General features: G+C 38.6%; 1 protein-coding gene across 1 annotated transcript; it reads right to left on the minus strand.

Annotated features, from left to right (window-relative positions):
• Window positions 1-2,409: 2,409 nt before the first annotated feature.
• EEF1AKMT1 (EEF1A lysine methyltransferase 1) lies at window positions 2,410-12,116 on the minus strand. Its single transcript, XM_042456264.1, has 5 exons — window positions 11,947-12,116; window positions 8,135-8,299; window positions 6,848-6,930; window positions 4,692-4,972; window positions 2,410-2,580 (listed from the first exon to the last, which is right to left on the minus strand). The coding sequence occupies exons 2-5, from the start codon at window positions 8,285-8,287 to the stop codon at window positions 2,438-2,440; spliced, it is 660 nt and encodes a 219-aa protein (XP_042312198.1). The 5' UTR covers window positions 8,288-8,299; window positions 11,947-12,116; the 3' UTR covers window positions 2,410-2,437.
• Window positions 12,117-14,358: the final 2,242 nt, after the last annotated feature.

The raw sequence follows: 14,358 nt of genomic DNA on the forward strand, positions 1-14,358 counted from the left end.
TTACTATGAAAGTCCCAGTTATACTTTTGTCATTCAACTTACCATGCCTCTTAAAAGAATACTAGTGATACTTATTACAATAAATACATCAATGGGAGAAATCTAGTGGTGCCTCTCTGCTGCCTTCTTGCAATCTCGTTTACCCACAAAACTTAAACTGTGGGACTGGATGACCCTCCAGAGCTGGTTTGGAGGGAAAGCCCACCTGCATGGTATTGGATGGCACCCAGAAAGTTAGTGTGGAAATCAATTTTGAATTTATTGTTTGGAAAGCAGTAGTAGTTAATTTGTGTCTTGGGGACACATAAGAAATATTAAGGCCTCTGTAGATAATAAAATAGGCAAATATGGTATTTTTTTATCAACCTGCACCATAAAGCTTATGAGTGACTTATTGAGGAAATGTTGGATAGGATTAGCAAAAACAATTTAGCACTGTCTGTAAATTGAATTTTAACTTGCATTCTGAAAAAAAGATCTTTTAAAAACAAGAACAAAAACAGATGAACAGATCTTGGGGAACCAGGGTGCTTAATGGCCTGTGCTCTGTCTGGAGAAAAATATGAATAGCTCATAGGAGAAAATGCTGCAAGACATATGCCGATTATTTGATAAGGGTCACACTCTCCCTCATCCTTTTGCTACCCATTCATATGAGAAAGTCAGGTTTATAATGCATCTGGAAAATTAACTTGCCAGCCTAATCATCTAAAATTGGCTCTTTAAAAAACAGAACTTCTGACATACCATTTCCACTGTACAGTCTCCAATTTCTCTATAACACTTTAACAAGTTAATAAAATGGTATTTTCCCCTCTTTAAGCATAGCAATAATTTATCACAGACCAAATTTACAAGGTGTTAATTCATAATGAGAAATGGCTTGTTACAAAAAGGAAGTAGGAAATTATACTAAATATTCAAACATGCTGAAACACTACCACATATCTAAATGTGTTAGATTAACAAAGCTTTTGCTTAAGGGATAAGATACTACTGAAATGTATCCACGTAAGGAATCATTTTTTAGGTGACAAAAAATAAATGAATGCAAATATTACAAAAATGTCATTTCTAGCTAATGCACAGAAATGAGATTAAGTGCCAGTATTATTGAAAATAGGGGAAAATATTTGAAAATTGATTTTTTGTTAATATCAAAGCTTTAGAATAGAGATCATGTAAAATATGATATCGTAGGGCAACAGAAAGTGTGCTGGAACTGGGCCCAACTTCAAATATATGCTAACGTGAAGTCATAAGAGGAACTTGAATAAGTTGTTTTCTGCCTCAGATCCAATGGGAATTATAAAAAGCAGCTAGAGAAGGGCTAGACCTGTGAGGTTAGTTGGCAGGATACAGAGGGTGTTTTGTGTGGAGGAAGGCCACACAACCACTGCAACTGTCCCATGTGCCCACCTCACTTGTTTCATCTGTTCCCCACTTCTTGGCCACCCTCTCCACTGTTTCAGTTCCTCTCTCTAATCCCATCAGAATCAATAACACATTACTTCTTTAGTAGATTAACAATTAAAATCAACTTTTGTTAGATTATATGTAAGAGATTTATGTTTGTTTAGTTAAGGTGTTGATAATCGTCTTTATACTTTGTATGATTTTGATTTCAAGGGTACTGGCTAGTGCCATCCAGATACCTCTGACCAACTTAACAGGGGGTGTGTTGGTGGGCAGCACCACAGCTAAAGAGCAGGGACAGGCAGTGATGCACAGCTTGACGCTTGGAAGAAGACGTCAGCCAAAGCAGCTGCAGCCACTGTGATCTCATGAACTCCAGTGGGCCATATGCTGAGTGCCAAGCCATAAAAAATAATATTTTCCTCTATCTCTCTCTGTCAGTACAGGCCTAAGGAACTCCATTCACTGTAGTCAATGGAAAGTTACTAACTATTTTTAAAGCAACACTGTACAGTAGGTAGAATTATGATAATACAAGCTTGTCTGAAGCTAGATTCAAATTGCAAGAAAATAAACATTAACTAAACATTAGGAAGAATGTAATAACAATAAGAGCTGCTCAACAGTGGAATAGATTGTCTTGCAATATATAGTCTCAAAATGTGGACTACTCTTTTTGAACAGAGGATGGATGGTCATGTGTCAGGGATGCTATGTATTCTTCATTGGCAGGTGACTGGACTAGATTATTTTTGAGAGACTTCCCTAATATATCATGGTACCCCAAGTCACTCAAACTCTCTTAAATAACAGTTCTTTTATGTATGGCAATCCAGGCATAAATTCTAGTCCATTAAATATAATGAGAAGTTACCATATTCCCATGAACACTATCCATTGGTTAGTGCACCACCACCACCATATCTGTTCCTTGCTGCCAGAAAAGACAAATGTTCACACCACCCACAAATGAAAAAACGCTTCACACTGAAATATGTCACCAGTATTTATATGCTTGTTGTCAAGAGACAGAATTAGAATCTAGTCCAGAATCATAATTCACATAACATCGAAATTCATTGGCTAGGTTTCGAGTATGTTTTGGAATAAACTTGCACATCTTCACACCAAGATACTTTGCAGCATGTTCTTCCATGACTGAACCTAAGAAAGAAAGAAAAAAAATTTTTTTTAAAAGACGTCACCTGTATCAGACTGAGTAGCTTTTCTGGATCAGTCCAATTTAGCCTAGCATTTCATTTCCAACAAGGGCCAGTCAAATACTTGACAGGAGACAGGAGCAGATGACAAAGGACCTTCCATCCTGGCTAACCCAAATAATAGAATCCAGAGGGCCACTGACTCAGATAGTCCACCTTTTTAAAACTACTTACAAACAGTTAGGGAAAGCTAACCAAGTCTATACAAGTAAGAAAGGCTTGCAAGAGTGCTCACCTTACAAATACAAGCAGTGATCTCAAGCTAGGGACAAAGACAAGTAAAAGGGATCAAAGCTTCCTTTAGCAATAGAACAAGGAGGGAAACCAGCCCTTCCTCACCTTCTTCTAGTAACTAGCTGAATTCTTCAAGTAAACAAAGTCACATAAAATAAAAACAGCTATCAATATACTGTACTGCACTGACTGCCATATATGTGATTCTCTATCTGTTGGATAGGGGCCAACGTGGTGTAGTTGTTTGAGTGTTGGACTACAACTCTGGAGACCAGGGTTCGAATCCTAGCTTGAGCATAAAAACCCTCTGAGTGACCTTGGGCAAGTCACATTCTCTCAGCCTCAGACAATAGCAATGGCAACCCCCTGCTGAAGAAACTTGCCAAGAAAGCCCTATGATAAGTTTGCCTTAGGGTCAACGTAAGTCAAAAATTACTTGGATGTACACAACAACAATCTACTGGATATGATCTATTGGCTGTGTGTGCACCATGCAATGAGCTCCTAGTCCTCAGGCAATCAGTTCATTGTCTAGAGGCCGATGTGGCTAAACCAGAGAAGTGACTGGTAGAGAAGGCCTTCTGGGATGCAACAATTGCTTTCCAATTCTCTGCAGTTGCAAAAGGCAAGGATCCTGAGGAAGGAGGGCATCACTCTGAGTTAAATTATCCATTAGGAAAGGCCCATTCCTTGCTGCATGAACATATATCCTCTCAATACCTCTGGGAAGTAAGGGAACTGTGGCAGATACACAGAAACAGACATCAAAGCTTATGGCCATTATAGTGAATTTCCTTTCTGGTGCAAAGGTTACAGACATCAGAAGATGCATTTCATAGCTTTCCCACACCAATTCCATATTTAAACATGTCACCATAAACAATTAACTTGAAACTACTATACCAACTCCTTGTTTTTACCTAAACTTTTCCTCCCTGTTTCCAGTTATCTGTTCGAACCCCCTTAATGCCACTTCTCTTTCTCACTTTTGATTGTCATTTCTGTTTAGTTCTTCCCCACTTAGTAAGCTGATGGGGAGATGAGATGTTGAATGATTACAGAAAAATGCTGCTGCCACAAGGGATCCCTCTTGTGGTCACCTTCAGCACACCATCTGCAGAAAAAGGGATATCCAGGGCTCCCAATACTTTTATCAAGATATTGTCCAAATAGCGTATTTTAGATGAATAACCAAACTGTATCATCATCATCTCACCATTCTCCCAATATAGGAACTCAAGGCAGTAGTAGTAATATCCCTGAGAATAATGGAAACAAAGACAAAAAGACAGGGGAAAACTGAACTAGTGAAATCTATAGGGACATATTGGATTGCAAAGGAAGCATATTTTTTGTGTTACAAATGGAGGTTACATTTCCTGCACTTTCAGAATCTCCCAGCAGCTGCATGGCCACAAGGAGGAGGTGCAAGCCTGCAAGTAATATCCCCCATACCATCTGAACCGAGAACAGAAACAGCAAAATGCAGACCTATGACTAACAGCTTCCATTTTTTTCTCCTGTATGGTTTGTAACACTTTGCCTGATGAAGAAACCAGTGGAGCTTCAATAGCTTGCAATATGCATCTTGTGCATTTTGGTCAGCCAGTACAGGTATCACTGTTTGGTGGACTTTTTATTGGATTTGCTATAGGGCCAACACGACTACCCCTGAACATTTTATTGAAACCTACTAATTGAGATCTGTAATTACCTGGAGGACTAGAATGATGATGACGACAATGATATATTACACGCTCCTGTTGCCTCCCCCTTACCACAAACAATGAAAAAATGGCACAGAAGTAAAGAATATTATACCTGTACAAAGCAGAATCTTTCCTTTTGTTAGATATTTTATCGTTTTTGCTGTTTTTCTGAGACACTCTTCAGACAGGTAGGGTGGATCTGCTAGGACAATGTCAAAACTATGTGCTGGGAGATTGTCCGGAAGATTCAAAGGATCATTATAATCATAGAAAATGTACTCAGCTCCATATGCAGAAAATCTTCGGTCATATTCCAATATACATGTTGAAAAATCATTGCTGTTCTGTTCTTTTAATTTTTGATATATACTGGGTGCACTAATACATGCTATCCTGAAATGATAAAGAGTCACAGAAGAATTTCAGTTATTATCATTTTCCTCAAAATGAGTTACTATTTGGACTGCAACTACTGAGGATTCCAAAACTTCTTTTACACTGAAAAATAACACTAATTTCTATTCAGAAATAAGCCAGTAAATACACATTGTAAAATACAATGTCTATGCAGAATCAATGGGACGTACTCCCAGTTGTACATAAAAGTTATTTGTGGCCCCTCAAAGAGCCATTTCTTCAGCCCTCCAGAGCCTCTACAGTACCATGAAAAACAATCTCACCTTTGAAATCCTAACCATTTCTACTCCTAAAAGGGTTTGCAATTTTGTGTTTTTGAGGTCAGTAAACCCCAAAAGCTTTTCAAAAATCCAGATGGGAACTAGCGTACACACAGTGTCCGGGACATTGAAAATTGCCCCTGGGCTTTCTAAAGTCGCTCACTGTTGGTGTAGAGGAGTGCAGCCTAAATAAATTTACAAAAAATGTCCCATTTTAAAAAATACAAAAACATGAACACTCAAGTAACTAATGGACTACACCCCTCATGTGAATAAAATGAAAGATACATGATCATGTGTCCCTGCTGCTATCGAGTTTATCACACAGGGGGAAATCTGGAGTTTAAACAATGATTAACCCATGAAAATTGTGCAACTGACATTAAAATGCGATTAAAATGAAATTAACACAAGAGCCATTATCCCAGAAACAACCAGGGAATAACCAGGCAATAAATAGCAAAAAATCATTCATGGGAAAATCCCATGAACGATTTGCTGCTATTTCTTGCCTGGTTATTCACAGGATAATGGCACTTTAATCACGTTTCATCTTGATGTTGTGTGAAAACCATTAGCACAATTGCAGGATTATCATGGGTTATTCATGTGTTCTTAGCATCATTTTTCAAAAAGCCTTTGGACTTAAATGGATGTAGGTTGAAGTTCTCACATAGATCGTAATTTATTGAATTGCTTCTGAGAAGTTTCAGCCTCGTGTCATCTGTAAAATGGATGTGTTGGTTCCTTTTTAATGTTATTATGAGGATGAAACATACTACAGTATACAATTCTTTCTATATTATACACAATGCAGAAATGATAAAGACCAGAAATATTTTAGTCTTTTGTTTTTGTCATACAAACTCACAAAGCTGTAGTTACATCTTGATACATTATGAGGTATCCAGCAAGTAATATTATTTTCTTTTTACAAGGCTTGTTTTGAAAGCTTGGAAATAGCTAATTCCAAGTAACATGTTACTTGTAATTTATTTCCTTTTGTAATAACAACAGTATAGCTACATACAGTATGTAGCTATACTAAACAAAGGATAACTTCACTTAATTTGTAATTAAACTATAATTTTTGGTCACATCTATAGTTACAGCAATGTAACCTCACTAAATGGTGGAAGAGAAACAATTTAACCTGGTTCATGAGGCAGTCTTGTGCTTGTGATGAGTGTTGCAGCAGTGATATGATAGATGGAAGAAAACTAATAATAATAATAATAATAATAATAATAATAATAAAATTTTATTTCTATACCGCTATTCCAGCGATCACTGCGGTGTACATCAAAGAGTAAGACAATTAAAACATCAGCATGACAATAATACAAAGTTAACAATTAAGAACAGTAAAAACTAACAACACCCTATATGTTGTACCACAGGCCAGTAGTCAGTACAATTGAGATGATTAGTGACTAAAAGCAAGTATATTAGTTACTGTTGAGAAACAAGGAGCAAGATGTTACTTTAATAATTGCAAACAGAATTGTGATTTACTACTTCCGGAGGGCCTTGGAAATACACCATAATAAATTACTAATTCTGCTTTATTTATAAATATTGTAAAGCATACCTGCCACCTCTTCCAGCTGCTCTTATAGCCTCTCTAGCCAAACAATCTGCAGTGTCGATATCGTACCAGAACTGGCTCAGTTGCTGGAAGTAATAATTCACAAATGTTACCAGTGATATACTTTCTTTATAACAACATATGACTATTTAGCTTCTTAGCCAACAAAAGAAAACACATACACACATACAGGCATGCCTCAGTTAACAAAGCCTTTGAAAAATAAGGTTTTTTTAAAAAAAAGAAAGTCATTTTATCCCCCCCATTCTCCTTTTCTTCTGTCTCCTCTGTTTAGCTAGATTTTTTTTAGCAGCATAGGCATTGGGAGGATAGTGATATGGCTGGAGAAGCACAGACTTTCAGTGTCAATTTGCAACAGTGCCGGTGATTCTACTTTAGTTGAGCCTACCATAGTTATCTGTGCCTGCTTACAACAGGCAAGGTAAGCAGCAGTTATCTCCAGAATCCCTTACTGAACATACATGAACAGCAAAACAGAGAGAAAAGTGAAGAACAGATAAGCATGTCTCACCAATATATTTTAATAAAGCATAGATCTATAGGTTTGACTATAAAATAGAAATCATAAGGAAAGTGGAGGCTAGTGAAAGAAAAGAAAAATCTCTCTGGATGAGTTCTGAGTCAGAAATATATTTCATTGGGAACTGCTGCCATGGCCCCAGATCAGCAAAAAGGGCAGGGAAAGAAATAAATGGGAAACATTTGGGCACAGGAAAAATAAAGAATGGTATTTTGAGAGGGGAGGGGAGGAAGAGGAACAGAATTTGTATATATAGTTTAGATTAAAAATACAACTAAGATATTTTTGGTTCTTCCCTTGGTGCTCCTTTCCTTAGGCAGATCCTTGTTTTTAAGATAAAAGAAATATGAAAAAAATATAAAAATATAAAAAGCAAAAGAAAGATAGTTTTGGGTTTACTGATATTAAACCCGGACTTTGGTTATCCTTATCTATGCACACAAGGAAAAAAGGTAACTCTCAAATTTTCCAGACTTGGAGTCTGCTACATGTAAGAATCCAACAGTGAATTTTACTGAAGTAGGCTGTACTTAGCAAGTATTCAGCAGAAAGATTTCAGTTCATCAATGTTTACATTTTCTATGGTGGTAGACACCAATCCCAAAGTTATACCAATCACAATAGATAAAGATGTTTTGTTTTACTTAGCTGTCTTGCCAGGAACATCTCTTCTCACTATGTCTGTCTGTATACTTGCAACTCTGAGCGATATCATTAACTGTACTTTAGTCAAAAGTGCACTTTCTTACCCAGTTCTCGTCTACTGAGCCAAGAGAATAGTTGTTAGATTTTTCTGTTGTCTTTATGTCTTCTTTCTGCTGTTGTTCAATATAGAACTCCTGCAGAGCAGCTAAGGCTTCAGATGAAAGCTGAGGGACATCATCATCATCACTCTCACTCATTTTTCTAGATGCCTGGCAAGGAAAAACAGTCCATTCCTCAATTAACAGGAATTTTCAAAAGACACATAAACTGACCGTAAAACTAGAACACTTTGTCACAACTGCCAGAGGAGTCACTTTATTATTTCTAGAAACACAAAACTAAGCACAAGCGCAGCTGAGATCTTTTAATTTCAGACATTTTGATAGCCAGTATGGGATTATTGAAAGACATAAAGGAGACCACTTTGATAAGAACTCAAAATGTCTTCTTTATAAGAAAATATGGCAAATATTGTCAAAGTGAGTTTTTCTTCTAAAGAGAAAAACTGTTCACAAGTAAGCTTCTGAAAACAGGACACTTAGCAGGATCCACAGTTCACAGCAGATATATATGAGGATGGGAGAAGAGGCGAGTGAGTATGCTGTATTTTATAGCAACCGGGAAAAGAATAATACGACTGCATAAAACACTGGAAAACATTGTGATTTGAAACACTAACTATGAGGAGTAAATGGGGCATACATAGGGTTGCCATAACCCGGCGGCCCCCGTGCCAATCACGGTTTCGGGGGGCCCCTCCCGGTCCCGGGCCGGTTTGGGCCCCCACCCGTGCCTTGTTCCCGGTTTGGGGGCTCGCTCCGGCCATTGCCACTGCTGCTAATGCGGCTGCTGCGGCGCCAACCCACCTCCTCCTCCGGCTCCGCCTTCCTCCTCTTCCTCGGTGGCAGAAGCGCCGCCGCCACCGCGCCCCCACTCTGAGGGCTTGCGCGCCGCCCAGGCCTCAGCAGGGGCCAGTGGCAGTGCGCGCGCCTACCCTGCTTCCCTCCGCGTGCGCACGCGCCTGCCCACCCCACTTCCCTCCACGCGCGCGCCTGCCCCGCTTTCTTCCACGCACATGCGTGCACCTGCCCACCCCATTTCCCTCCGCGCGCGCGCGCCTACCCCACTTCTAGGAGGAGGAGGAAGAAGCCGGAGAAGGGTGCCTGAAGGCCAGGGCAGAATTGGGCCAGAGGAGGAGGAGGAGGAGGAAAGCTGAGTTAGTGGCCATTAGGTCTGCCTTGGTATTTTGGGGTTTTAAATTATATTTAAAAATATAAAATACTTATTTTATTTAATTTTTTTAATTTTTATTATTGCTTTTTATTTTTTATTTTATTAATTTTTATTATTGCTTGTTTTTATTTTATTTCATTAATTTTTATTATTGCTTGTTTTTTATTGTATTACATTAATTTTTATTATCAAATATATACACCCCTGCCTTGTTTTTTATTTATTTTTTCATTATTTTTTATTATTAAATATATGCAAGTGCATTTTTTGTGTATTTATGGTGCTATGAATGCTAACAAGTCTGCCTTTCTTGGCCAATTATAGTGGTGATGATGATGATGATGATGATGATGATGATGATGATGATGATGATATTGATATCAACAAGCCTCTGAGGCACGGCCAATGTAACTTGCTGTGATTTTTACAAACTCATGCGCAGTGAAGAAAAACCACAGTCCCTTGCCCAAGTACACACTTCTGAGAAGTAAAGTTGAACCCGAGGGCAAATACATTTCTGCCCTCTGTCTAGGAATAATGCCAAAATGTCTTCCATTTTGATCATGCCTAAAAACATGCATTTATATTAACATTTTTTTAAAAAACCTCAATTTTTTGCGCGTCCTCCATTTTTATAAAAACATGTCCTACATTTGAAAATGTTGCCCTACATTTGTCCTACATTTGTCCCAGTTTGGAGGTCCTCACTTATGGCAACCCTAGGCATACATCCTCCAATCCCATACAGACAGGATCGAAGCAACACTACTCTGTCATGTGGCACAGTTAAGGTACAAATGGAGGAGTCAGAAAAACTCTGACAATCACATATATGTTTATATACATTCTCCAGAGATTTGTTCCCTGAGCCATTATTATGCTTAAGATAAAGTTTCGTGATTTTTAGTGCCAAATCTGATGACACTCTTTTCAAAAAGTACGAAATGTGGAGATGTAAACTGGTTCTGTGCATGTTTTTGGTCAACATTTATTCCATTTAAATCAAGAAAAGGATTATTAAAGTCTTCCTATGTTATTCCCAATAAACTGAGAAACAGAGCATATAACGCTCCTCTTCCCGTGTTAATTTAATATCAAAGCTATATTTTAATCACCCGAAGATGCAGAACAGGAATCCTGGAAGCAGCTATGTTTGGTTTCACTTTCAAGGTGTCAAGCAAAATTGTGTTTAAATGACATTTCACATTATTGTTTTCTGAGTCCGTATCAGTTCAGCCGCCAATTTCTAAGAAAACATGTTTTCATTTTACCTAGCTGTGTATACTTATGTTAAACCTGTTTCCTAATGAAAAAAATCTTTTATGTATTAAGATTATACATGCCAAATGTAAGCCGACAGCAATTTCTCTTGTGTATGTTACAGAATCCTCTTCCTCAGTCTGAGTTTTGACTCAGCTTTAATAATAGGAGAAAAATTACCAATTCAAATGCAATTTATTTCGCTGTTGTTGTGGTGGTGTGTCTTCAAGTCTTCCTGACTTATGGCGACCCTAAGGCAACCTATCACAGGATTTGATTGGCAACTTTGCCTTTGACAAGGCAGAGGCACTAGGGACCACACAGTAAACATATGATGGCTATTGAAGCGCACCAAGCGATTCCAGAGAAAAAGAAATCACCATGTGCCTTATAGATCACGAAAAGCTATGGGTGGCTTTTAAAGACATGGGGTGCCACTAGATCTGATAGAGCTAATGAGAAACCTGACAAGAGGCTACAGTAGTTAGAACAGAATATGAAGGAGCAGAATGGTTCCCAATTGGCAAACACAAGCATTATCACCCTACTTATTTAACTTGTGCACATAAAATATCATTCGAAGAACAGGCTTAGCCTCAGAAGAATGAGCCGTGAAGGTAGTGGAAGGAACATCCACAATAGAGCACTGAGCCATAGCAGTTAGAGTGGTGTCAAACTGGGTTATTTCTGCAGTGCGGATGCAGCTTTTTCCTCATGCCCCATGGATAACAAAATCCCTGGATGCTCAGGTTCCACTGATTACAATGGCATACAAAATGGTGTCTCTGATCTAAAATGGAAAATCAAGGTTTGCTATTTGGGATTTATTCTTTTTAAAATATTTTCAAGCTGTAGATGCTTGGATTCATTGATAAAAAAATCTGTGGATAAGGAGGACCAACTGTAGCTTGTTGTGGCACCAGAGCTCTCTGGAAGAGAGCTAAAGGTCTCACTAAACTACAGTTCCCAGGATTCCCTAGCACTGAGTTAAAGCAGTCTCAGGCTGGGAAATGTATTTTGTTGTGGCACCAGAGCTCTCTCTTTCTCTGGCGATGTCTCACAAAACTACACTTCCCAAGATTCCTTAGCAAGTGAGCCAGGGCAGCTCTCAAGATGGGTTGTTTCTGCAGTGTGTGCTTTGGACCTTGCAAGGACCCAAAGCCCTGGTTTTCCCCCAAAAAACTGTGGTCCTTTAAGAGAGATTTTGGACTTCATCTCCCAGAAGCCTCAGCCACGTTGGCCAATAGCCTGGGATTCTGGGAGATGAAGTCCAAAACCCCTTAAAGGGCAGAGTTTGAGGAACTACTGAACCAAAGCATCCCCCACAGAGACTCACTGAGGCGAGGCCTCACTATCCACTCACCCAGAGCTAGGCCTCTCCTTTCCTTCTCCCTTTCCTTCCCTCAGAACCGTTCAGGCTCACGCCTCGTTTGCCTCACAGAGAACAGTCTTTGCTGCCTCTAATGGCGGCTCCCTGCATCAGCCTCTTAAAGCTTTGCTTATTCCATTCTGGATCATGCCTCTCCTGTTGCATTCTGGGATTTGCAGTTTAAGGAAGAGGCATTTAGTATCCTCAGCCAGGGAGCTCTTAGGCCCCACTGGACTACAAACCCCAGAATGCAACAGGAGGCAGCCAGAGCAGTCAAAGTGGAATAGTATTATTAATATTATTATTGCTTTATTTTATTGTATCCCACCTTTCCTCCCAATACAGGGACTCAAGGCGGTGGACAACAAGTGTAAATCAATACAATTAAAAAATACCACACACAACAACAGCACAATATTAAAATGTATAAATATGAAATTTAACAATCAGTTAAACAATTTTTAAGAATTAAAACAGTTATAAATTAAAATATAACACAGGGAACTATCTAATAATAATAATAATAATAATAATAATAATAATAATAATAATAAGCTGCTCTGAGAGCCATTGGGGCTGAAGGGTGGGGTACAAATACTGTAAATAATAATAATAATAATAATTATAATAATATACAAACCATTATCTTCCCCTACTTTTTCTTCATATAATCCATAGATAATATTAATAGATAATATTAATTATAGATATCTTCAAATAATGAAAAATGTAGGGAAAAGAAAATTGAATTAAGGGTAGAAAGATGTAGTAAAAGGTATTAGAACCATCCTTTGAGGATTCATATATAAGAATATGTAATCCTTTATTTTTTTACAAGGGGTAAAGCAATAATGTAAGAAAATAAAAATTATTTTAGAGTTAATTGACAATATGAATTAGAGTATACAAATGTAAATTAGACAGTAAGAACAACATGATGTATGTATGTATGTATTGTAAATAAAAATACTTATGGAACATCTATGAAAGTAACGAATGTTAAGAATGAATGAAATATTATGTTTGTCTGAAGGCTAAGAATGGCAATGTAAGAAAGTATGTGTAGGGCATAATGCCACTATGATTTTAGTTTATTATTTTTATTGTACTGTCTGTATGGTTATCACAGAGTTTTTCTTGGCAAGATTTGCTCAGAGAAGGTTTCCTTTTGCCTTCCTCTGAGGCTGAGACTGTGTGACTTGCCTGAGTTCATCCAGTGGATTTCTGTGCCTGAGCCGGGATTTGAACTCTGTCCTCCAGAGTCTGTGAGCATTTAGAATGGAATAATGCCATAACAGCAAAAAGTCAACATAGGTTTCCCAAAAACAAATCATCTCTTTTCTTGATAAAATTACCCAGCTTGGTAGATGAAGACAATTGTGTGTATGGAGAGTATCTTGATTTCAGTAAGGCCCTGGACAAGGTCCTCCATGAGATTCTGGCAAACAAGCTTCTAAAATGTGGGTTAGACAAGGCTACTCTATGGATTTGTAGTTGGTTGACTGGCCGAAGCCAAATGGTGCTCAGCAATGGCTCCTCTTCATCCTGGAGAGAAGTGACCAGTGGAGTCCCACAGGGCTCTGTCCTGGGCCCAGTGCTGTTCAACATCTTTATCAATGACTTGGTTGAAAGAATAAAGGGCATGTTTATCAAATTTGCAGATGACACCAAATTAAAAGGAGTAGCTAATACCCCAGAGGACAGTATCAAAGTTCAAAATGACTTTAAGATTAGAAAGCTGGGCCAAAGCTAACAAAATGAACTTCAGTATGGAGAAATGTAAGGTACTGTACTTAGGCAGAAAAAATTAAATGCATAGATATAGGATGGGGGACACCTGGCTGAACAAGACTACATGTGAAAAGGATCTAGGAGACCACAAATTGGACATGAGCCAACAGTGTGATACGGCAGCTAAAAAGGCCAATGCAATTCTAGGCTGCATCAATAGAAGTATAGTGTCTAGATCAAGGGAAGTAATAGTGCCTTAGGCCTCACCTGGGATACTGCATCCAGTTCTGGACACAAGAATTCAAAAAGGATGTTGAGAAGCTGGAGCGTGTTCAGAGGAGGGTGACCAAAAAGGTGAAGGGTCAGGAAACCATGTCCTATGACAGTAAGAGCTGTTTGACTGTGGAATACACTCCCTCAGAGAGTGGCGGAGTCTCCTTCTTTGGAGGTTTTAAAACAGAGGCTGGATGGCCATCTGTCAGGGGTGCTTTGATTGTGAGTTCCTGCATGGCAGGGGTTTGGACTGAATGGCTCTTGGGGTCTCTTCCAGCTCTTTGATTCTATAATTCAACACTCAAACCACTATAGTACAGCTCTGGTAGTGAATACTTAGTTCCTCTGTTCTTGTCCAGTTATTTCTGACTTATATCCACCCTAAGGCAAACCTATCACACA

The sequence above is a fragment of the Sceloporus undulatus genome, chromosome 3, assembly GCF_019175285.1.
Source record: "Sceloporus undulatus isolate JIND9_A2432 ecotype Alabama chromosome 3, SceUnd_v1.1, whole genome shotgun sequence".
NCBI lineage: Eukaryota > Metazoa > Chordata > Lepidosauria > Squamata > Phrynosomatidae > Sceloporus > Sceloporus undulatus.

Excerpts from the sequence above, each read along its gene's own strand:
- EEF1AKMT1 (XM_042456264.1), bottom strand. The coding sequence starts at position 8,287 with ATGAGTGAGAGTGATGATGATGATGTCCCTCAGCTTTCATCTGAAGCC. Across the intron at positions 6,931-8,134 it reads GCTCAGTAGACGAGAACTGG|CAACTGAGCCAGTTCTGGTA; the intron begins GTAAGAAAGTGC and ends TATTACTTCCAG. Across the intron at positions 4,973-6,847 it reads GCAGCTGGAAGAGGTGGCAG|GATAGCATGTATTAGTGCAC; the intron begins GTATGCTTTACA and ends TTATCATTTCAG.